The sequence below is a fragment of the Drosophila pseudoobscura genome, chromosome X (assembly GCF_009870125.1).
Source record: "Drosophila pseudoobscura strain MV-25-SWS-2005 chromosome X, UCI_Dpse_MV25, whole genome shotgun sequence".
Taxonomy (NCBI): domain Eukaryota; kingdom Metazoa; phylum Arthropoda; class Insecta; order Diptera; family Drosophilidae; genus Drosophila; species Drosophila pseudoobscura.
The window spans coordinates 56,142,859-56,168,874 of record NC_046683.1 but is presented as its reverse complement, the minus strand read 5'-3'; the positions used below and the strand labels follow the sequence as shown (position 1 = coordinate 56,168,874).

General features: G+C 44.3%; 2 protein-coding genes across 2 annotated transcripts; both read right to left on the bottom strand.

The window, feature by feature from the left end:
* Positions 1-86: 86 nt before the first annotated feature.
* Positions 87-1,180, bottom strand: Lamtor1 (Late endosomal/lysosomal adaptor, MAPK and MTOR activator 1). Its single transcript, XM_001352370.4, has 5 exons — positions 987-1,180; positions 763-926; positions 517-650; positions 385-455; positions 87-248 (listed from the first exon to the last, which is right to left on the bottom strand). Exons 1-5 carry the CDS (start codon positions 1,065-1,067, stop codon positions 156-158), a joined length of 543 nt encoding a protein of 180 aa, XP_001352406.3. The 5' UTR covers positions 1,068-1,180; the 3' UTR covers positions 87-155.
* Positions 1,181-1,417: 237 nt separating this feature from the next.
* On the bottom strand, positions 1,418-3,832 carry Alg11 (ALG11 alpha-1,2-mannosyltransferase). The gene is made up of 5 exons (XM_001352371.4): positions 3,725-3,832; positions 3,471-3,666; positions 2,733-3,191; positions 2,001-2,674; positions 1,418-1,940 (listed from the first exon to the last, which is right to left on the bottom strand). The coding sequence occupies exons 1-5, from the start codon at positions 3,736-3,738 to the stop codon at positions 1,859-1,861; spliced, it is 1,425 nt and encodes a 474-aa protein (XP_001352407.3). The 5' UTR covers positions 3,739-3,832; the 3' UTR covers positions 1,418-1,858.
* Positions 3,833-26,016: the final 22,184 nt, after the last annotated feature.

Sequence of the window (26,016 nt, the reverse complement as noted above, 5' to 3'; positions counted from 1 at the left end):
AATTCTCTGAGGGAGTATGTATGTGTTATATATTGTATTTATTTGTATTTATACACTAAATAAAATAATAAATCGGTTAAGTGATTTTGCATGGGTTACTTAGTACCAATATAAATTGATACACACACAATCTATTACTTATCTTTCATGAACAATCAGGGTATTTGGAAAGGAACTACAACCGCTTCTTTGTGGTCGATCTGTATTTGATTAACACCGATGAGGGCTTTCTCAATAAACAATTTCATCTGAAAATAGAAACAATGCATTAATTATGACTTCAGTTCGTTAAAGCTCAAACATATACAGCTACAGAATACATAGCAGTTATCAAATTCTGCAAGGTAACGCAGACTTACAAAATCAACTTTATTAGCAACTAACCTGAAGTGTATCCTTAGCATAAATTGGTTTTGTTATATAAAACTGATGACTGGGAACATCTTTCAACAGGCCTGGATAAATTCAAATTACATTGTTAAGTTTAATTATAATAATAATCAAGGGGTGCCTAACCTTTCCTTGTTATGTTGGGATGCTGAACATTGTTCCACAGTTCATGCAAGCGCTGCGAATAAGTCTTTATTCTGTCGGTGTACTCCTGATGTTCCAGGCTATGGCAATCCATAGCGCCCACATTGATCATGTTTCTAGAAATATGAATGCAGATAAGTATATATGTACATATGTATGTATGCACAATGCATATGCATATATGTATGTGGGTATGGGCATGCATATTGCTTCTTTTGAACTACGTACATTGCTGTATTCTGTACAAGTCTAGATAGTGCCGTTTGGTCATCTTTTTTGGGAAGTGAGTGGGAATAATCGTTACTTAAGCCATCGGAATTGCTTCTTCTAAGGGCTGGACTATGGTTGACGGGATCTACGAGTAGGTGTGTTCTTTCGTTTGGTTCAATGTTCTGCAAGACAAAGTAGCAATGCTTCTATTATTGTCCAAAAATGTCGTCATTACAGCTTACCTGAGCACCAACGTCCTCGGCGCAATGCAAGCAACTGCACACCGAAGCAATGTAGTTCCAAACAGAATGAACATATTCCATATTACACGTGCGTTTTATTATTATTTTTATTATTCAACATTCATTCAACAGTTTAATTATTGTAAAATTTAGTGATGTGAAACTATCGATGGTTTCCTTGCAGCGAGACCATCGATATTTTTAGATGTTATCGATGTAAAGCTAGCTTAAATCTTAGAACATGTGGAAATTTCGGCATTTTTAAGCAAAATTAAGGATCTCCGAATGATGTTATATATTATTGATATAAATTAAAGTTCATAGTTCAATAGTTCTTTTTGTTTTTCATTTAATCAATGCAATTTTCTTAAAACCATATATCGAAACTACGCAAAACACCGATGTTTTATCACCAGCAATGAAAATAAGTGTTACCATAACTTGGGTGTTATTATTATAAATAATAATATAATGCATTCATTGGATTGCTATTTTCTGAACAAATATTTGACCAAGTTGGTATTGGAAAAACCTTGCCTAAATAGCTGAAAATACCTTAGAGCTGAAAGTTCAACTCTTCGAAAACCGGTGGCTGTGGGTTGCGCTTGTTGGTACTGGGCGTCAAGGTGTCATTGGCCCACGCGAAAGGTGCCGGTGACTGCCCAGTTGGGATTCCACAGATTGGCGGCAGCGATCAAAATACAAAACACGTGAAGCACGTTACACTCAGAGCTTCAGCCTGGCGGGGTGCCAGAATAATAACTACCACAGTCTTAAACGGTTGGGGCTTAATCCCCTAGTTCTTTATGTTCTATGTCCTACTGGAGTAGAATGGCTCTCTTGCGGGGTGGAAATACTATTCCCTTTGGGCTTTATACGTCTGTAAACAAGGTTGAGGTAGCTCGTAAAAAACCTTTTTCAAATTCTTGTTCAGAAAATCTCTCCACCGATGATCTGAAATGAAACAATAACATAGATAGGTAGTTTTTAAGATACAAATTGGTAATCACATACCTTGCCGCATTTCGAATTCTATTTGTGTCAAACGAATCGAGAATTATATTTAATATATTTTCCGCATACTCAACTGCATCAGTTGCCAGAAATCCGTTTTGACTGCCTTCAGAGGTTTCAATGATATCGAGTAGAGGACCTCCAGACCTATGAGCTACCATTATAAGACCAGCTGCCATACATTCAACAATTCCAATTCCAAAATGTTCATTCCACATGGTATGTATTCCAATATGAGCACTTTGAAATAGCCTCAGAAGATCATCATACGAAACATTCACATGAAATTGAACACAGTTTTCCAGAGACAAATGCTTTGACAAATCTTCCATGTTTTTCAGCCTCTCGTAGTCATCTTTATTTCGGCAGGAGCCCACAATGACAAGTCGTATTTTATTCCAAAGCGATTCCTCTTGTGCTAATAGAGTTCTTAGCTCATACATAGCTTGTAGTTGCAATGGATGGTCTTTTTCTGGACGAAACTGTCCCACAGATAATATGATAACCTCATCATTTTTCTCTGAATGCGGAAGATTTTTAAGATGGCTCACTTCACAGGGAGGATACACACGATGCGTTTTAAAGGGCACATCCCACAGTTGTAATATGTGATTCTCAGTCCATGTGGAGTTTACCATAATTGTGTCAGCGCAACGGCCCATCCATTTATAAATCTAGGAATGTTGTAGATAAGGTTTAATCATTACCATATATCCTTTGTAAGCAACTCACCTTTGAAAACAAGCGGTAATAAGCCAGTTTTGCCCAAGTAAGAAATGGATTTCTCGCCACGTATTTCTTGTTGTTGTGGGCCAATTGGCGACTCTGAACTCTCCTTAACATGTCGGTACTGATCACTGGATAATGTACGTAGGCGCCGATTTTTGCCTGAACCAAATATCGGAATAAGGGAAAAGTAAAAGCATATCCCATGGTATCAATAAAGACATCCGGAGGGAATTTGCAAAGCGCTTCCAATCCTAATAGCATGGATCCTAGGCTTTGGCCCAATAAAGTAAAGTGCGGATAGGTTTTCGATTCTATCCAGTTCCGTTGCTTCAAAAACACGAACTCTACGTTATCACTATCAATTAAAATGTTGAACACATTCTTAGCTTTTTCTAATATTGAATTCGGGGACGCATCTATGTCTCCCGTATAAATAACCATCTTGGCATTTGGGTACTTTTCCTTAAATGAAATAATGTTGAAAAGATGTTAACAAATTATTGAGCAAATGTGAACGGAACGGGTAGCTCTGAAGATAGCTCAGAGGCTACACATTGTAAAAATATCATTCAAAAACGTGCCTCTGCCCCAAAATTTGTCGGATAGTGCAATCACAAGCCTTACCATACAGCTTAGATAAGGCCAACTTCTTATCAACATATGATGTTTGTACATAGAGAGTGATTGAGTGCAGATTCTAGCCAGACTTTAAGGCAGACTATGTTTCAACAAGACAAGTACCTGCAAAGCTCTCACGGCGCACCATAAGACACGCTCTCCACCACCACCCGAGTTACAGTAGGGATGGAAAATGCCGACATAAACCCTATTATCTGACGACGACGCATGCAATTTATTTTTCTTGTTTTGTAGCCACTGTCGCAAACAAATAAACGAAGCAATGGATATGGAGAGCAGCAGTAGCAGCATCCAAAGGCTATAAAGAAAACCAATTATTAAGAAACTCTAGTCAAAGTAACATAATTTTCTCTTACACTAAGCCAATCATTATATAGTTAGTTTGTCGTTTTTGTTTGTTGTTGTTTTATCATTATTATTACACGTATGCAGTGTGACCGCGGATTATCTATAAGACATATGGACCGTATATGACCCTCAGAAATATACCGAAAACGTCACAAAATTCAAAATATACTGACAAATTATTTGTATCATGTTGCATCATATTCCTCGCTCTTGATATTCGGTTGAATATTACCAGCAAGTTTAGACCTGACGGTCTGAACTCTTAACTTGATTCGATTGATAAATCAATTTCCTAAAATACTGATTAACTTAAAGTTCTGCAATTTTCATCTCTACACGCGTCTTAAAATATACTGGAAAATACTATAGACATTATAAAATTTGCAAGGTGTGAGCAGTGGACAGTATATACTGTATGGTTAGTGCCAAAAACCAACTCTTCGGAACGATATATCTAAGACAAATATGGCCCGATCGCTGAAAGACCAACTCTCCCAGGATCGGGAGGATCCAGCCTGTCGTTCGGCATCAAAATCTCGACTTTGAAAATGAGGCCGATTTTTGGCAAATTTAATGATGTAACCATCATGATTTTTTGTGAAAATCGTGAAAAAATGGATGTCCTTTTTTCCGATTGCAGTCAATTGGCAGGACTCGCCCGATCATGAAAAGACATGCCGCGCCCCGATCGGCTGCCATATTGCAGAGATATAGCGTGCAGAAGAAACCTGTATTCTAGGGATATGCAAAACTAACTCCTAGGAAGGCTATATCTCAGACAAATAGGGCCAGATCGGTGAGAGACCAACTCTCCCAGGATCGGGAGGATCCAGACTTTCGAACCGCATCAAAATCTCGACTTTGAAAATGAGGCGCAGAGATATAGCGTGCAGAAGAAACTTGTGTTCTTTCGATATGCAAAACCAACTCCTAGGAGAGCTATATCTCAGACAAATAGGGCCAGTTCGGTGAGAGACCAACTCTCCCAGGATCGGGAGGATCCAGCCTGTCGTTCGGCATCAAAATCTCGACTTTGAAAATGGGGCCGATTTTTGGCAAATTTAATGATGTAACCATCATGATTTTTTGCGAAAATCGTGAAAAAATGGTTGTCCTTTTTTCCGATTGCAGTCAATTGGCAGGACTCGCCCCATCATGAAAAGACATGCCGCGCCCCGATCGGCTGCCATATTGCAGAGATATAGCGTGCAGAAGAAACCTGTATTCTAGGGATATGCAAAACCAACTCCTAGGAGAGCTATATCTCAGACAAATAGGGCCAGTTCGGTGAGAGACCAACTCTCCCAGGATCGGGAGGATCCAGCCTGTCGTTCGGCATCAAAATCTCGACTTTGAAAATGAGGCCGATTTTTGGCAAATTTAATGATGTAACCATCATGATTTTTTGCGAAAATCGTGAAAAAATGGATGTCCTTTTTTCCGATTGCAGTCAATTGGCAGGACTCGCCCCATCATGAAAAGACATGCCGCGCCCCGATCGGCTGCCATATTGCAGAGATATAGCGTGTAGAAGAAACCTGTGTTCTTTCGATATGCAAAACCAACTCCTAGGAGAGCTATATCTCAGACAAATAGGGCCAGTTCGGTGAGAGACCAACTCTCCCAGGATCGGGAGGATCCAGCCTGTCGTTCGGCATCAAAATCTCGACTTTGAAAATGAGGCCGATTTTTGGCAAATTTAATGATGTAACCATCATGATTTTTTGCGAAAATCGTGAAAAAATGGATGTCCTTTTTTCCGATTGCAGTCAATTGGCAGGACTCGCCCCATCATGAAAAGACATGCCGCGCCCCGATCGGCGCCCATATTGCAGAGATATAGCGTGTAGAAGAAACCTGTATTCTAGGGATATGCAAAACCAACTCCTAGGAGAGCTATATCTCAGACAAATAGGGCCAGATCGGTGAGAGACCAACTCTCCCAGGATCGGGAGGATCCAGACTTTCGAACCGCATCAAAATCTCGACTTTGAAAATGAGGCCGATTTTTGGCAAATTTAATGATGTAACCATCATGATTTTTTGCGAAAATCGTGAAAAAATGGATGTCCTTTTTTCCGATTGCAGTCAATTGGCAGGACTCGCCCCATCATGAAAAGACATGCCGCGCCCCGATCGGCTGCCATATTGCAGAGATATAGCGTGTAGAAGAAACCTGTGTTCTTTCGATATGCAAAACCAACTCCTAGGAGAGCTATATCTCAGACAAATAGGGCCAGTTCGGTGAGAGACCAACTCTCCCAGGATCGGGAGGATCCAGCCTGTCGTTCGGCATCAAAATCTCGACTTTGAAAATGAGGCCGATTTTTGGCAAATTTAATGATGTAACCATCATGATTTTTTGCGAAAATCGTGAAAAAATGGATGTCCTTTTTTCCGATTGCAGTCAATTGGCAGGACTCGCCCCATCATGAAAAGACATGCCGCGCACCGATCGGCTGCCATATTGCAGAGATATAGCGTGCAGAAGAAACCTGTATTCTAGGGATATGCAAAACTAACTCCTAGGAAGGCTATATCTCAGACAAATAGGGCCAGATCGGTGAGAGACCAACTCTCCCAGGATCGGGAGGATCCAGCCTGTCGTTCGGCATCAAAATCTCGACTTTGAATATGAGGCGCAGAGATATAGCGTGCAGAAGAAACCTGTATTCTAGGGATATGCAAAACTAACTCCTAGGAAGGCTATATCTCAGACAAATAGGGCCAGATCGGTGAGAGACCAACTCTCCCAGGATCGGGAGGATCCAGCCTGTCGTTCGGCATCAAAATCTCGACTTTGAAAATGAGGCGCAGAGATATAGCGTGCAGAAGAAACCTGTATTCTAGGGATATGCAAAACTAACTCCTAGGAGGGCTATATCTCAGACAAATAGGGCCAGATCGGTGAGAGACCAACTCTCCCAGGATCGGGAGGATCCAGCCTGTCGTTCGGCATCAAAATCTCGACTTTGAAAATGAGGCCGATTTTTGGCAAATTTAATGATGTAACCATCATGATTTTTTGCGAAAATCGTGAAAAAATGGATGTCCGTTTTTCCGATTGCAGTCAATTGGCAGGACTCGCCCCATCATGAAAAGACATGCCGCGCCCCGATCGGCTGCCATATTGCAGAGATATAGCGTGCAGAAGAAACCAGTATTCTAGGGATATGCAAAACTAACTCCTAGGAAGGCTATATCTCAGACAAATAGGGCCAGATCGGTGAGAGACCAACTCTCCCAGGATCGGGAGGACCCAGACTTTCGAACCGCATCAAAATCTCGACTTTGAAAATGAGGCGCAGAGATATAGCGTGCAGAAGAAACTTGTGTTCTTTCGATATGCAAAACCAACTCCTAGGAAGGCTATATCTCAGACAAATAGGGCCAGATCGGTGAGAGACCAACTCTCCCAGGATCGGGAGGATCCAGACTTTCGAACCGCATCAAAATCTCGACTTGGAAAATGAGGCGCAGAGATATAGCGTGCAGAAGAAACCTGTATTCTAGGGATATGCAAAACTAACTCCTAGGAAGGCTATATCTCAGACAAATAGGGCCAGATCGGTGAGAGACCAACTCTCCCAGGATCGGGAGGACCCAGACTTTCGAACCGCATCAAAATCTCGACTTTGAAAATGAGGCGCAGAGATATAGCGTGCAGAAGAAACTTGTGTTCTTTCGATATGCAAAACCACCTCCTAGGAGAGCTATATCTCAGACAAATAGGGCCAGTTCGGTGAGAGACCAACTCTCCCAGGATCGGGAGGATCCAGCCTGTCGTTCGGCATCAAAATCTCGACTTTGAAAATGAGGCGCAGAGATATAGCGTGCAGAAGAAACCTGTATTCTAGGGATATGCAAAACTAACTCCTAGGAAGGCTATATCTCAGACAAATATTGCCAGATCGGTGAGAGACCAACTCTCCCAGGATCGGGAGGATCCAGACTTTCGAACCGCATCAAAATCTCGACTTTGAAAATGAGGCCGATTTTTGGCAAATTTAATGATGTAACCATCATGATTTTTTGCGAAAATCGTGAAAAAAAATGGATGTCCTTTTTTCCGATTGCAGTCAATTGGCAGGACTCGCCCGATCATGAAAAGACATGCCGCGCCCCGATCGGCTGCCATATTGCAGAGATATAGCGTGCAGAAGAAACCTGTATTCTAGGGATATGCAAAATCAACTCCTAGGAGAGCTATATCTCAGACAAATAGGGCCAGTTCGGTGAGAGACCAACTCTCCCAGGATCGGGAGGACCCAGACTTTCGAACCGCATCAAAATCTCGACTTTGAAAATGAGGCGCAGAAATATAGCGTGCAGAAGAAACTTGTGTTCATTCGATATGCAAAACCAACTCCTAGGAGAGCTATATCTCAGACAAATAGGACCAGATCGGTGAGAGACCAACTCTCCCAGGATCGGGAGGATCCAGCCTGTCGTTCGGCATCAAAATCTCGACTTTGAAAATGAGGCCGATTTTTGGCAAATTTAATGATGTAACCATCATGATTTTTTGCGAAAATCGTGAAAAAATGGATGTCCTTTCTTCCGATTGCAGTCAATTGGCAGGACTCGCCCCATCATGAAAAGACATGCCGCGCCCCGATCGGCTGCCATATTGCAGAGATATAGCGTGCAGAAGAAACCTGTATTCTAGGGATATGCAAAACTAACTCCTAGGAAGGCTATATCTCAGACAAATAGGGCCAGATCGGTGAGAGACCAACTCTCCCAGGATCGGGAGGATCCAGCCTGTCGTTCGGCATCAAAATCTCGACTTTGAAAATGAGGCCGATTTTTGGCAAATTTAATGATGTAACCATCATGATTTTTTGCGAAAATCGTGAAAAAAAATGGATGTCCTTTTTCCCGATTGCAGTCAATTGGCAGGACTCGCCCGATCATGAAAAGACATGCCGCGCCCCGATCGGCTGCCATATTGCAGAGATATAGCGTGCAGAAGAAACCTGTATTCTACCTGGATATGCAAAATCAACTCGTAGGAGAGCTATATCTCAGACAAATAGGGCCAGATCGGTGAGAGACCAACTCTCCCAGGATCGGGAGGATCCAGCCTGTCGTTCGGCATCAAAATCTCGACTTTGAAAATGAGGCCGATTTTTGGCAAATTTAATGATGTAACCATCATGATATTTTGCGAAAATCGTGAAAAAATGGATGTCCTTTTTTCCGATTGCAGTCAATTGGCAGGACTCGCCCGATCATGAAAAGACATGCCGCGCCCCGATCGGCTGCCATATTGCAGAGATATAGCGTGCAGAAGAATCCTGTATTCTACCTGGATATGCAAAACCAACTCCTAGGAGAGCTATATCTCAGACAAATAGGGCCAGATCGGTGAGAGACCAACTCTCCCAGGATCGGGAGGATCCAGCCTGTCGTTCGGCATCAAAATCTCGACTTTGAAAATGAGGCCGATTTTTGGCAAATTTAATGATGTAACCATCATGATTTTTTGCGAAAATCGTGAAAAAATGGATGTCCTTTTTTCCGATTGCAGTCAATTGGCAGGACTCGCCCGATCATGAAAAGACATGCCGCGCCCCGATCGGCTGCCATATTGCAGAGATATAGCGTGTAGAAGAAACCTGTGTTCTTTCGATATGCAAAACCAACTCCTAGGAGAGCTATATCTCAGACAAATAGGGCCAGTTCGGTGAGAGACCAACTCTCCCAGGATCGGGAGGATCCAGACTTTCGAACCGCATCAAAATCTCGACTTTGAAAATGAGGCCGATTTTTGGCAAATTTAATGATGTAACCATCATGATTTTTTGCGAAAATCGTGAAAAAATGGATGTCCTTTTTTCCGATTGCAGTCAATTGGCAGGACTCGCCCGATCATGAAAAGACATGCCGCGCCCCGATCGGCTGCCATATTGCAGAGATATAGCGTGTAGAAGAAACCTGTATTCTAGGGATATGCAAAACCAACTCCTAGGAGAGCTATATCTCAGACAAATAATGCCAGATCAGTGAGAGACCAACTCTCCCAGGATCGGGAGGATCCAGACTTTCGAACCGCATCAAAATCTCGACTTTGAAAATGAGGCGCAGAGATATAGCGTGCAGAAGAAACTTGTGTTCTTTCGATATGCAAAACCAACTCCTAGGAGAGCTATATCTCAGACAAATAGGGCCAGTTCGGTGAGAGACCAACTCTCCCAGGATCGGGAGGATCCAGCCTGTCGTTCGGCATCAAAATCTCGACTTTGAAAATGAGGCCGATTTTTGGCAAATTTAATGATGTAACCATCATGATTTTTTGCGAAAATCGTGAAAAAATGGATGTCCTTTTTTCCGATTGCAGTCAATTGGCAGGACTCGCCCGATCATGAAAAGACATGCCGCGCCCCGATCGGCTGCCATATTGCAGAGATATAGCGTGCAGAAGAATCCTGTATTCTACCTGGATATGCAAAACCAACTCCTAGGAGAGCTATATCTCAGACAAATAGGGCCAGATCGGTGAGAGACCAACTCTCCCAGGATCGAGAGGATCCAGACTTTCGAACCGCATCAAAATCTCGACTTTGAAAATGAGGCGCAGAGATATAGCGTGCAGAAGAAACCTGTATTCTAGGGATATGCAAAACTAACTCCTAGGAAGGCTATATCTCAGACAAATAGGGCCAGATCGGTGAGAGACCAACTCTCCCATGATCGAGAGGATCCAGACTTTCGAACCGCATCAAAATCTCGACTTTGAAAATGAGGCGCAGAGATATAGCGTGCAGAAGAAACCTGTATTCTAGGGATATGCAAAACTAACTCCTAGGAAGGCTATATCTCAGACAAATAGGGCCAGATCGGTGAGAGACCAACTCTCCCAGGATCGGGAGGATCCAGCCTGTCGTTCGGCATCAAAATCTCGACTTTGAAAATGAGGCCGATTTTTGGCAAATTTAATGATGTAACCATCATGATTTTTTGCGAAAATCGTGAAAAAATGGATGTCCTTTTTTCCGATTGCAGTCAATTGGCAGGACTCGCCCGATCATGAAAAGACATGCCGCGCCCCGATCGGCTGCCATATTGCAGAGATATAGCGTGCAGAAGAATCCTGTATTCTACCTGGATATGCAAAACCAACTCCTAGGAGAGCTATATCTCAGACAAATAGGGCCAGATCGGTGAGAGACCAACTCTCCCAGGATCGGGAGGATCCAGCCTGTCGTTCGGCATCAAAATCTCGACTTTGAAAATGAGGCCGATTTTTGGCAAATTTAATGATGTAACCATCATGATTTTTTGCGAAAATCGTGAAAAAATGGATGTCCTTTTTTCCGATTGCAGTCAATTGGCAGGACTCGCCCGATCATGAAAAGACATGCCGCGCCCCGATCGGCTGCCATATTGCAGAGATATAGCGTGCAGAAGAAACCAGTATTCTAGGGATATGCAAAACTAACTCCTAGGAAGGCTATATCTCAGACAAATAGGGCCAGATCGGTGAGAGACCAACTCTCCCAGGATCGGGAGGATCCAGCCTGTCGTTCGGCATCAAAATCTCGACTTTGAAAATGAGGCCGATTTTTGGCAAATTTAATGATGTAACCATCATGATTTTTTGCGAAAATCGTGAAAAAATGGATGTCCTTTTTTCCGATTGCAGTCAATTGGCAGGACTCGCCCGATCATGAAAAGACATGCCGCGCCCCGATCGGCTGCCATATTGCAGAGATATAGCGTGCAGAAGAAACCTGTATTCTAGGGATATGCAAAACTAACTCCTAGGAAGGCTATATCTCAGACAAATAGGGCCAGATCGGGAGAGACCAACTCTCCCAGGATCGAGAGGATCCAGCCTGTCGTTCGGCATCAAAATCTCGACTTTGAAAATGAGTCCGATTTTTGGCAAATTTAATGATGTAACCATCATGATTTTTTGCGAAAATCGTGAAAAAATGGATGTCCTTTTTTCCGATTGCAGTCAATTGGCAGGACTCGCCCGATCATGAAAAGACATGCCGCGCCCCGATCGGCTGCCATATTGCAGAGATATAGCGTGCAGAAGAAACCTGTATTCTAGGGATATGCAAAACTAACTCCTAGGAAGGCTATATCTCAGACAAATAGGGCCAGATCGGGAGAGACCAACTCTCCCAGGATCGAGAGGATCCAGACTTTCGAACCGCATCAAAATCTCGACTTTGAAAATGAGGCGCAGAGATATAGCGTGCAGAAGAAACCTGTATTCTAGGGATATGCAAAACTAACTCCTAGGAAGGCTATATCTCAGACAAATAGGGCCAGATCGGTGAGAGACCAACTCTCCCAGGATCGAGAGGATCCAGACTTTCGAACCGCATCAAAATCTCGACTTTGAAAATGAGGCGCAGAGATATAGCGTGCAGAAGAAACCTGTATTCTAGGGATATGCAAAACTAACTCCTAGGAAGGCTATATCTCAGACAAATAGGGCCAGATCGGTGAGAGACCAACTCTCCCAGGATCGGGAGGATCCAGCCTGTCGTTCGGCATCAAAATCTCGACTTTGAAAATGAGGCCGATTTTTGGCAAATTTAATGATGTAACCATCATGATTTTTTGCGAAAATCGTGAAAAAATGGATGTCCTTTTTTCCGATTGCAGTCAATTGGCAGGACTCGCCCGATCATGAAAAGACATGCCGCGCCCCGATCGGCTGCCATATTGCAGAGATATAGCGTGCAGAAGAATCCTGTATTCTACCTGGATATGCAAAACCAACTCCTAGGAGAGCTATATCTCAGACAAATAGGGCCAGATCGGTGAGAGACCAACTCTCCCAGGATCGGGAGGATCCAGCCTGTCGTTCGGCATCAAAATCTCGACTTTGAAAATGAGGCCGATTTTTTGAAAATTTAATGATGTAACCATCATGATTTTTTGCGAAAATCGTGAAAAAATGGATGTCCTTTTTTCCGATTGCAGTCAATTGGCAGGACTCGCCCGATCATGAAAAGACATGCCGCGCCCCGATCGGCTGCCATATTGCAGAGATATAGCGTGCAGAAGAAACCAGTATTCTAGGGATTTGCAAAACTAACTCCTAGGAAGGCTATATCTCAGACAAATAGGGCCAGATCGGTGAGAGACCAACTCTCCCAGGATCGGGAGGATCCAGCCTGTCGTTCGGCATCAAAATCTCGACTTTGAAAATGAGGCCGATTTTTGGCAAATTTAATGATGTAACCATCATGATTTTTTGCGAAAATCGTGAAAAAATGGATGTCCTTTTTTCCGATTGCAGTCAATTGGCAGGACTCGCCCGATCATGAAAAGACATGCCGCGCCCCGATCGGCTGCCATATTGCAGAGATATAGCGTGCAGAAGAATCCTGTATTCTACCTGGATATGCAAAACCAACTCCTAGGAGAGCTATATCTCAGACAAATAGGGCCAGATCGGTGAGAGACCAACTCTCCCAGGATCGGGAGGATCCAGCCTGTCGTTCGGCATCAAAATCTCGACTTTGAAAATGAGGCCGATTTTTGGCAAATTTAATGATGTAACCATCATGATTTTTTGCGAAAATCGTGAAAAAATGGATGTCCTTTTTTCCGATTGCAGTCAATTGGCAGGACTCGCCCGATCATGAAAAGACATGCCGCGCCCCGATCGGCTGCCATATTGCAGAGATATAGCGTGCAGAAGAAACCTGTATTCTAGGGATATGCAAAACTAACTCCTAGGAAGGCTATATCTCAGACAAATAGGGCCAGATCGGTGAGAGACCAACTCTCCCAGGATCGAGAGGATCCAGACTTTCGAACCGCATCAAAATCTCGACTTTGAAAATGAGGCGCAGAGATATAGCGTGCAGAAGAAACCTGTATTCTAGGGATATGCAAAACTAACTCCTAGGAAGGCTATATCTCAGACAAATAGGGCCAGATCGGTGAGAGACCAACTCTCCCAGGATCGGGAGGATCCAGCCTGTCGTTCGGCATCAAAATCTGGACTTTGAAAATGAGGCCGATTTTTGGCAAATTTAATGATGTAACCATCATGATTTTTTGCGAAAATCGTGAAAAAATGGATGTCCTTTTTTCCGATTGCAGTCAATTGGCAGGACTCGCCCGATCATGAAAAGACATGCCGCGCCCCGATCGGCTGCCATATTGCAGAGATATAGCGTGCAGAAGAATCCTGTATTCTACCTGGATATGCAAAACCAACTCCTAGGAGAGCTATATCTCAGACAAATAGGGCCAGATCGGTGAGAGACCAACTCTCCCAGGATCGGGAGGATCCAGCCTGTCGTTCGGCATCAAAATCTCGACTTTGAAAATGAGGCCGATTTTTGGCAAATTTAATGATGTAACCATCATGATTTTTTGCGAAAATCGTGAAAAAATGGATGTCCTTTTTTCCGATTGCAGTCAATTGGCAGGACTCGCCCGATCATGAAAAGACATGCCGCGCCCCGATCGGCTGCCATATTGCAGAGATATAGCGTGCAGAAGAAACCAGTATTCTAGGGATATGCAAAACTAACTCCTAGGAAGGCTATATCTCAGACAAATAGGGCCAGATCGGTGAGAGACCAACTCTCCCAGGATCGGGAGGATCCAGCCTGTCGTTCGGCATCAAAATCTCGACTTTGAAAATAAGGCCGATTTTTGGCAAATTTAATGATGTAACCATCATGATTTTTTGCGAAAATCGTGAAAAAATGGATGTCCTTTTTTCCGATTGCAGTCAATTGGCAGGACTCGCCCGATCATGAAAAGACATGCCGCGCCCCGATCGGCTGCCATATTGCAGAGATATAGCGTGCAGAAGAAACCTGTATTCTAGGGATATGCAAAACTAACTCCTAGGAAGGCTATATCTCAGACAAATAGGGCCAGATCGGGAGAGACCAACTCTCCCAGGATCGAGAGGATCCAGCCTGTCGTTCGGCATCAAAATCTCGACTTTGAAAATGAGGCCGATTTTTGGCAAATTTAATGATGTAACCATCATGATTTTTTGCGAAAATCGTGAAAAAATGGATGTCCTTTTTTCCGATTGCAGTCAATTGGCAGGACTCGCCCGATCATGAAAAGACATGCCGCGCCCCGATCGGCTGCCATATTGCAGAGATATAGCGTGCAGAAGAATCCTGTATTCTACCTGGATATGCAAAACCAACTCCTAGGAGAGCTATATCTCAGACAAATAGGGCCAGATCGGTGAGAGACCAACTCTCCCAGGATCGGGAGGATCCAGCCTGTCGTTCGGCATCAAAATCTCGACTTTGAAAATGAGGCCGATTTTTGGCAAATTTAATGATGTAACCATCATGATTTTTTGCGAAAATCGTGAAAAAATGGATGTCCTTTTTTCCGATTGCAGTCAATTGGCAGGACTCGCCCGATCATGAAAAGACATGCCGCGCCCCGATCGGCTGCCATATTGCAGAGATATAGCGTGCAGAAGAATCCTGTATTCTACCTGGATATGCAAAACCAACTCCTAGGAGAGCTATATCTCAGACAAATAGGGCCAGATCGGTGAGAGACCAACTCTCCCAGGATCGGGAGGATCCAGCCTGTCGTTCGGCATCAAAATCTCGACTTTGAAAATGAGGCCGATTTTTGGCAAATTTAATGATGTAACCATCATGATTTTTTGCGAAAATCGTGAAAAAATGGATGTCCTTTTTTCCGATTGCAGTCAATTGGCAGGACTCGCCCGATCATGAAAAGACATGCCGCGCCCCGATCGGCTGCCATATTGCAGAGATATAGCGTGCAGAAGAAACCTGTATTCTAGGGATATGCAAAACTAACTCCTAGGAAGGCTATATCTCAGACAAATAGGGCCAGATCGGTGAGAGACCAACTCTCCCAGGATCGAGAGGATCCAGACTTTCGAACCGCATCAAAATCTCGACTTTGAAAATGAGGCGCAGAGATATAGCGTGCAGAAGAAACCTGTATTCTAGGGATATGCAAAACTAACTCCTAGGAAGGCTATATCTCAGACAAATAGGGCCAGATCGGTGAGAGACCAACTCTCCCAGGATCGGGAGGATCCAGCCTGTCGTTCGGCATCAAAATCTGGACTTTGAAAATGAGGCCGATTTTTGGCAAATTTAATGATGTAACCATCATGATTTTTTGCGAAAATCGTGAAAAAATGGATGTCCTTTTTTCCGATTGCAGTCAATTGGCAGGACTCGCCCGATCATGAAAAGACATGCCGCGCCCCGATCGGCTGCCATATTGCAGAGATATAGCGTGTAGAAGAAACCTGTATTCTACCTGGATATGCAAAATCAACTCCTAGGAGAGCTATATCTCAGACAAATAGAGCCAGATCGGTGAGAGACCAACTCTCCCAGGATCGGGAGGATCCAGCCTGTCGTTCGGCATCAAAATCTCGACTTTGAAAATGAGGCCGATTTTTGGCAAATTTAATGATGTAACCATCATGATTTTTTGCGAAAATCGTGAAAAAATGGATGTCCTTTTTTCCGATTGCAGTCAATTGGCAGGACTCGCCCGATCATGAAAAGACATGCCGCGCCCCGATCGGCTGCCATATTGCAGAGATATAGCGTGCAGAAGAAACCAGTATTCTAGGGATATGCAAAACTAACTCCTAGGAAGGCTATATCTCAGACAAATAGGGCCAGATCGGTGAGAGACCAACTCTCCCAGGATCGGGAGGATCCAGCCTGTCGTTCAGCATCAAAATCTCGACTTTGAAAATGAGGCCGATTTTTGGCAAATTTAATGATGTAACCATCATGATTTTTTGCGAAAATCGTGAAAAAATGGATGTCCTTTTTTCCGATTGCAGTCAATTGGCAGGACTCGCCCGATCATGAAAAGACATGCCGCGCCCCGATCGGCTGCCATATTGCAGAGATATAGCGTGTAGAAGAAACCTGTATTCTACCTGGATATGCAAAATCAACTCCTAGGAGAGCTATATCTCAGACAAATAGAGCCATGGATGTCCTTTTTTCCGATTGCAGTCAATTGGCAGGACTCGCCCGATCATGAAAAGACATGCCGCGCCCCGATCGGCTGCCATATTGCAGAGATATAGCGTGTAGAAGAAACCTGTATTCTACCTGGATATGCAAAATCAACTCCTAGGAGAGCTATATCTCAGACAAATAGAGCCAGATCGGTGAGAGACCAACTCTCCCAGGATCGGGAGGATCCAGCCTGTCGTTCGGCATCAAAATCTCGACTTTGAAAATGAGGCCGATTTTTGGCAAATTTAATGATGTAACCATCATGATTTTTTGCGAAAATCGTGAAAAAATGGATGTCCTTTTTTCCGATTGCAGTCAATTGGCAGGACTCGCCCGATCATGAAAAGACATGCCGCGCCCCGATCGGCTGCCATATTGCAGAGATATAGCGTGCAGAAGAAACCTGTATTCTAGGGATATGCAAAACTAACTCCTAGGAAGGCTATATCTCAGACAAATAGGGCCAGATCGGTGAGAGACCAACTCTCCCAGGATCGAGAGGATCCAGACTTTCGAACCGCATCAAAATCTCGACTTTGAAAATGAGGCGCAGAGATATAGCGTGCAGAAGAAACCTGTATTCTAGGGATATGCAAAACTAACTCCTAGGAAGGCTATATCTCAGACAAATAGAGCCAGATCGGTGAGAGACCAACTCTCCCAGGATCGGGAGGATCCAGCCTGTCGTTCGGCATCAAAATCTCGACTTTGAAAATGAGGCCGATTTTTGGCAAATTTAATGATGTAACCATCATGATTTTTTGCGAAAATCGTGAAAAAATGGATGTCCTTTTTTCCGATTGCAGTCAATTGGCAGGACTCGCCCGATCATGAAAAGACATGCCGCGCCCCGATCGGCTGCCATATTGCAGAGATATAGCGTGTAGAAGAAACCTGTATTCTACCTGGATATGCAAAATCAACTCCTAGGAGAGCTATATCTCAGACAAATAGAGCCAGATCGGTGAGAGACCAACTCTCCCAGGATCGGGAGGATCCAGCCTGTCGTTCGGCATCAAAATCTCGACTTTGAAAATGAGGCCGATTTTTGGCAAATTTAATGATGTAACCATCATGATTTTTTGCGAAAATCGTGAAAAAATGGATGTCCTTTTTTCCGATTGCAGTCAATTGGCAGGGCTCGCCCGATCATGAAAAGACATGCCGCGCCCCGATCGGCTGCCATATTGCAGAGATATAGCGTGCAGAAGAAACCAGTATTCTAGGGATATGCAAAACTAACTCCTAGGAAGGCTATATCTCAGACAAATAGGGCCAGATCGGTGAGAGACCAACTCTCCCAGGATCGGGAGGATCCAGCCTGTCGTTCAGCATCAAAATCTCGACTTTGAAAATGAGGCCGATTTTTGGCAAATTTAATGATGTAACCATCATGATTTTTTGCGAAAATCGTGAAAAAATGGATGTCCTTTTTTCCGATTGCAGTCAATTGGCAGGACTCGCCCGATCATGAAAAGACATGCCGCGCCCCGATCGGCTGCCATATTGCAGAGATATAGCGTGTAGAAGAAACCTGTATTCTACCTGGATATGCAAAATCAACTCCTAGGAGAGCTATATCTCAGACAAATAGAGCCAGATCGGTGAGAGACCAACTCTCCCAGGATCGGGAGGATCCAGCCTGTCGTTCGGCATCAAAATCTCGACTTTGAAAATGAGGCCGATTTTTGGCAAATTTAATGATGTAACCATCATGATTTTTTGCGAAAATCGTGAAAAAATGGATGTCCTTTTTTCCGATTGCAGTCAATTGGCAGGACTCGCCCGATCATGAAAAGACATGCCGCGCCCCGATCGGCTGCCATATTGCAGAGATATAGCGTGCAGAAGAAACCTGTCTTCTAGGGATATGCAAAACTAACTCCTAGGAAGGCTATATCTCAGACAAATAGGGCCAGATCGGTGAGAGACCAACTCTCCCAGGATCGAGAGGATCCAGACTTTCGAACCGCATCAAAATCTCGACTTTGAAAATGAGGCGCAGAGATATAGCGTGCAGAAGAAACCTGTATTCTAGGGATATGCAAAACTAACTCCTAGGAAGGCTATATCTCAGACAAATAGGGCCAGATCGGTGAGAGACCAACTCTCCCAGGATCGGGAGGATCCAGCCTGTCGTTCGGCATCAAAATCTGGACTTTGAAAATGAGGCCGATTTTTGGCAAATTTAATGATGTAACCATCATGATTTTTTGCGAAAATCGTGAAAAAATGGATGCCTTTTTTTCCGATTGCAGTCAATTGGCAGGACTCGCCCGATCATGAAAAGACATGCCGCGCCCCGATCGGCTGCCATATTGCAGAGATATAGCGTGCAGAAGAAACCAGTATTCTAGGGATATGCAAAACTAACTCCTAGGAAGGCTATATCTCAGACAAATAGGGCCAGATCGGTGAGAGACCAACTCTCCCAGGATCGGGAGGATCCAGCCTGTCGTTCAGCATCAAAATCTCGACTTTGAAAATGAGGCCGATTTTTGGCAAATTTAATGATGTAACCATCATGATTTTTTGCGAAAATCGTGAAAAAATGGATGTCCTTTTTTCCGATTGCAGTCAATTGGCAGGACTCGCCCGATCATGAAAAGACATGCCGCGCCCCGATCGGCTGCCATATTGCAGAGATATAGCGTGCAGAAGAAACCTGTATTCTAGGGATATGCAAAACTAACTCCTAGGAAGGCTATATCTCAGACAAATAGGGCCAGATCGGTGAGAGACCAACTCTCCCAGGATCGAGAGGATCCAGACTTTCGAACCGCATCAAAATCTCGACTTTGAAAATGAGGCGCAGAGATATAGCGTGCAGAAGAAACCTGTATTCTAGGGATATGCAAAACTAACTCCTAGGAAGGCTATATCTCAGACAAATAGGGCCAGATCGGTGAGAGACCAACTCTCCCAGGATCGAGAGGATCCAGACTTTCGAACCGCATCAAAATCTCGACTTTGAAAATGAGGCGCAGAGATATAGCGTGCAGAAGAAACCTGTATTCTAGGGATATGCAAAACTAACTCCTAGGAAGGCTATATCTCAGACAAATAGGGCCAGATCGGTGAGAGACCAACTCTCCCAGGATCGGGAGGATCCAGCCTGTCGTTCGGCATCAAAATCTCGACTTTGAAAATGAGGCCGATTTTTGGCAAATTTAATGATGTAACCATCATGATTTTTTGCGAAAATCGTGAAAAAATGGATGCCTTTTTTTCCGATTGCAGTCAATTGGCAGGACTCGCCCGATCATGAAAAGACATGCCGCGCCCCGATCGGCTGCCATATTGCAGAGATATAGCGTGCAGAAGAAACCAGTATTCTAGGGATATGCAAAACTAACTCCTAGGAAGGCTATATCTCAGACAAATAGGGCCAGATCGGTGAGAGACCAACTCTCCCAGGATCGGGAGGATCCAGCCTGTCGTTCGGCATCAAAATCTCGACTTTGAAAATGAGGCCGATTTTTGGCAAATTTAATGATGTAACCATCATGATTTTTTGCGAAAATCGTGAAAAAATGGATGTCCTTTTTTCCGATTGCAGTCAATTGGCAGGACTCGCCCGATCATGAAAAGACATGCCGCGCCCCGATCGGCTGCCATATTGCAGAGATATAGCGTGCAGAAGAATCCTGTATTCTACCTGGATATGCAAAACCAACTCCTAGGAGAGCTATATCTCAGACAAATAGGGCCAGATCGGTGAGAGACCAACTCTCCCAGGATCGGGAGGATCCAGCCTGTCGTTCGGCATCAAAATCTCGACTTTGAAAATGAGGCCGATTTTTGGCAAATTTAATGATGTAACCATCATGATTTTTTGCGAAAATCGTGAAAAAATGGATGTCCTTTTTTCCGATTGCAGTCAATTGGCAGGACTCGCCCGATCATGAAAAGACATGCCGCGCCCCGATCGGCTGCCATATTGCAGAGATATAGCGTGCAGAAGAAACCAGTATTCTAGGGATATGCAAAACTAACTCCTAGGAAGGCTATATCTCAGACAAATAGGGCCAGATCGGTGAGAGACCAACTCTCCCAGGATCGGGAGGATCCAGCCTGTCGTTCGGCATCAAAATCTCGACTTTGAAAATGAGGCCGATTTTTGGCAAATTTAATGATGTAACCATCATGATTTTTTGCGAAAATCGTGAAAAAATGGATGTCCTTTTTTCCGATTGCAGTCAATTGGCAGGACTCGCCCGATCATGAAAAGACATGCCGCGCCCCGATCGGCTGCCATATTGCAGAGATATAGCGTGCAGAAGAAACCAGTATTCTAGGGATATGCAAAACTAACTCCTAGGAAGGCTATATCTCAGACAAATAGGGCCAGATCGGTGAGAGACCAACTCTCCCAGGATCGGGAGGATCCAGCCTGTCGTTCGGCATCAAAATCTCGACTTTGAAAATGAGGCCGATTTTTGGCAAATTTAATGATGTAACCATCATGATTTTTTGCGAAAATCGTGAAAAAATGGATGTCCTTTTTTCCGATTGCAGTCAATTGGCAGGACTCGCCCGATCATGAAAAGACATGCCGCGCCCCGATCGGCTGCCATATTGCAGAGATATAGCGTGCAGAAGAAACCTGTATTCTAGGGATATGCAAAACTAACTCCTAGGAAGGCTATATCTCAGACAAATAGGGCCAGATCGGTGAGAGACCAACTCTCCCAGGATCGAGAGGATCCAGACTTTCGAACCGCATCAAAATCTCGACTTTGAAAATGAGGCGCAGAGATATAGCGTGCAGAAGAAACCTGTATTCTAGGGATATGCAAAACTAACTCCTAGGAAGGCTATATCTCAGACAAATAGGGCCAGATCGGTGAGAGACCAACTCTCCCAGGATCGAGAGGATCCAGACTTTCGAACCGCATCAAAATCTCGACTTTGAAAATGAGGCGCAGAGATATAGCGTGCAGAAGAAACCTGTATTCTAGGGATATGCAAAACTAACTCCTAGGAAGGCTATATCTCAGACAAATAGGGCCAGATCGGTGAGAGACCAACTCTCCCAGGATCGGGAGGATCCAGCCTGTCGTTCGGCATCAAAATCTCGACTTTGAAAATGAGGCCGATTTTTGGCAAATTTAATGATGTAACCATCATGATTTTTTGCGAAAATCGTGAAAAAATGGATGTCCTTTTTTCCGATTGCAGTCAATTGGCAGGACTCGCCCGATCATGAAAAGACATGCCGCGCCCCGATCGGCTGCCATATTGCAGAGATATAGCGTGCAGAAGAATCCTGTATTCTACCTGGATATGCAAAACCAACTCCTAGGAGAGCTATATCTCAGACAAATAGGGCCAGATCGGTGAGAGACCAACTCTCCCAGGATCGGGAGGATCCAGCCTGTCGTTCGGCATCAAAATCTCGACTTTGAAAATGAGGCCGATTTTTGGCAAATTTAATGATGTAACCATCATGATTTTTTGCGAAAATCGTGAAAAAATGGATGTCCTTTTTTCCGATTGCAGTCAATTGGCAGGACTCGCCCGATCATGAAAAGACATGCCGCGCCCCGATCGGCTGCCATATTGCAGAGATATAGTGTGCAGAAGAATCCTGTATTCTACCTGGATATGCAAAACCAACTCCTAGGAGAGCTATATCTCAGACAAATAGGGCCAGATCGGTGAGAGACCAACTCTCCCAGGATCGGGAGGATCCAGCCTGTCGTTCGGCATCAAAATCTCGACTTTGAAAATGAGGCCGATTTTTGGCAAATTTAATGATGTAACCATCATGATTTTTTGCGAAAATCGTGAAAAAATGGATGTCCTTTTTTCCGATTGCAGTCAATTGGCAGGACTCGCCCGATCATGAAAAGACATGCCGCGCCCCGATCGGCTGCCATATTGCAGAGATATAGCGTGCAGAAGAAACCAGTATTCTAGGGATATGCAAAACTAACTCCTAGGAAGGCTATATCTCAGACAAATAGGGCCAGATCGGTGAGAGACCAACTCTCCCAGGATCGGGAGGATCCAGCCTGTCGTTCGGCATCAAAATCTCGACTTTGAAAATGAGGCCGATTTTTGGCAAATTTAATGATGTAACCATCATGATTTTTTGCGAAAATCGTGAAAAAATGGATGTCCTTTTTTCCGATTGCAGTCAATTGGCAGGACTCGCCCGATCATGAAAAGACATGCCGCGCCCCGATCGGCTGCCATATTGCAGAGATATAGCGTGCAGAAGAAACCAGTATTCTAGGGATATGCAAAACTAACTCCTAGGAAGGCTATATCTCAGACAAATAGGGCCAGATCGGTGAGAGACCAACTCTCCCAGGATCGGGAGGATCCAGCCTGTCGTTCGGCATCAAAATCTCGACTTTGAAAATGAGGCCGATTTTTGGCAAATTTAATGATGTAACCATCATGATTTTTTGCGAAAATCGTGAAAAAATGGATGTCCTTTTTTCCGATTGCAGTCAATTGGCAGGACTCGCCCGATCATGAAAAGACATGCCGCGCCCCGATCGGCTGCCATATTGCAGAGATATAGCGTGCAGAAGAAACCTGTATTCTAGGGATATGCAAAACTAACTCCTAGGAAGGCTATATCTCAGACAAATAGGGCCAGATCGGTGAGAGACCAACTCTCCCAGGATCGAGAGGATCCAGACTTTCGAACCGCATCAAAATCTCGACTTTGAAAATGAGGCGCAGAGATATAGCGTGCAGAAGAAACCTGTATTCTAGGGATATGCAAAACTAACTCCTAGGAAGGCTATATCTCAGACAAATAGGGCCAGATCGGTGAGAGACCAACTCTCCCAGGATCGAGAGGATCCAGACTTTCGAACCGCATCAAAATCTCGACTTTGAAAATGAGGCGCAGAGATATAGCGTGCAGAAGAAACCTGTATTCTAGGGATATGCAAAACTAACTCCTAGGAAGGCTATATCTCAGACAAATAGGGCCAGATCGGTGAGAGACCAACTCTCCCAGGATCGGGAGGATCCAGCCTGTCGTTCGGCATCAAAATCTCGACTTTGAAAATGAGGCCGATTTTTGGCAAATTTAATGATGTAACCATCATGATTTTTTGCGAAAATCGTGAAAAAATGGATGTCCTTTTTTCCGATTGCAGTCAATTGGCAGGACTCGCCCGATCATGAAAAGACATGCCGCGCCCCGATCGGCTGCCATATTGCAGAGATATAGCGTGCAGAAGAATCCTGTATTCTACCTGGATATGCAAAACCAACTCCTAGGAGAGCTATATCTCAGACAAATAGGGCCAGATCGGTGAGAGACCAACTCTCCCAGGATCGGGAGGATCCAGCCTGTCGTTCGGCATCAAAATCTCGACTTTGAAAATGAGGCCGATTTTTGGCAAATTTAATGATGTAACCATCATGATTTTTTGCGAAAATCGTGAAAAAATGGATGTCCTTTTTTCCGATTGCAGTCAATTGGCAGGACTCGCCCGATCATGAAAAGACATGCCGCGCCCCGATCGGCTGCCATATTGCAGAGATATAGCGTGCAGAAGAATCCTGTATTCTACCTGGATATGCAAAACCAACTCCTAGGAGAGCTATATCTCAGACAAATAGGGCCAGATCGGTGAGAGACCAACTCTCCCAGGATCGGGAGGATCCAGCCTGTCGTTCGGCATCAAAATCTCGACTTTGAAAATGAGGCCGATTTTTGGCAAATTTAATGATGTAACCATCATGATTTTTTGCGAAAATCGTGAAAAAATGGATGTCCTTTTTTCCGATTGCAGTCAATTGGCAGGACTCGCCCGATCATGAAAAGACATGCCGCGCCCCGATCGGCTGCCATATTGCAGAGATATAGCGTGCAGAAGAAACCAGTATTCTAGGGATATGCAAAACTAACTCCTAGGAAGGCTATATCTCAGACAAATAGGGCCAGATCGGTGAGAGACCAACTCTCCCAGGATCGGGAGGATCCAGCCTGTCGTTCGGCATCAAAATCTCGACTTTGAAAATGAGGCCGATTTTTGGCAAATTTAATGATGTAACCATCATGATTTTTTGCGAAAATCGTGAAAAAATGGATGTCCTTTTTTCCGATTGCAGTCAATTGGCAGGACTCGCCCGATCATGAAAAGACATGCCGCGCCCCGATCGGCTGCCATATTGCAGAGATATAGCGTGCAGAAGAAACCTGTATTCTAGGGATATGCAAAACTAACTCCTAGGAAGGCTATATCTCAGACAAATAGGGCCAGATCGGTGAGAGACCAACTCTCCCAGGATCGAGAGGATCCAGACTTTCGAACCGCATCAAAATCTCGACTTTGAAAATGAGGCGCAGAGATATAGCGTGCAGAAGAAACCTGTATTCTAGGGATATGCAAAACTAACTCCTAGGAAGGCTATATCTCAGACAAATAGGGCCAGATCGGTGAGAGACCAACTCTCCCAGGATCGAGAGGATCCAGACTTTCGAACCGCATCAAAATCTCGACTTTGAAAATGAGGCGCAGAGATATAGCGTGCAGAAGAAACCTGTATTCTAGGGATATGCAAAACTAACTCCTAGGAAGGCTATATCTCAGACAAATAGGGCCAGATCGGTGAGAGACCAACTCTCCCAGGATCGGGAGGATCCAGCCTGTCGTTCGGCATCAAAATCTCGACTTTGAAAATGAGGCCGATTTTTGGCAAATTTAATGATGTAACCATCATGATTTTTTGCGAAAATCGTGAAAAAATGGATGTCCTTTTTTCCGATTGCAGTCAATTGGCAGGACTCGCCCGATCATGAAAAGACATGCCGCGCCCCGATCGGCTGCCATATTGCAGAGATATAGCGTGCAGAAGAATCCTGTATTCTACCTGGATATGCAAAACCAACTCCTAGGAGAGCTATATCTCAGACAAATAGGGCCAGATCGGTGAGAGACCAACTCTCCCAGGATCGGGAGGATCCAGCCTGTCGTTCGGCATCAAAATCTCGACTTTGAAAATGAGGCCGATTTTTGGCAAATTTAATGATGTAACCATCATGATTTTTTGCGAAAATCGTGAAAAAATGGATGTCCTTTTTTCCGATTGCAGTCAATTGGCAGGACTCGCCCGATCATGAAAAGACATGCCGCGCCCCGATCGGCTGCCATATTGCAGAGATATAGCGTGCAGAAGAAACCAGTATTCTAGGGATATGCAAAACTAACTCCTAGGAAGGCTATATCTCAGACAAATAGGGCCAGATCGGTGAGAGACCAACTCTCCCAGGATCGGGAGGATCCAGCCTGTCGTTCGGCATCAAAATCTCGACTTTGAAAATGAGGCCG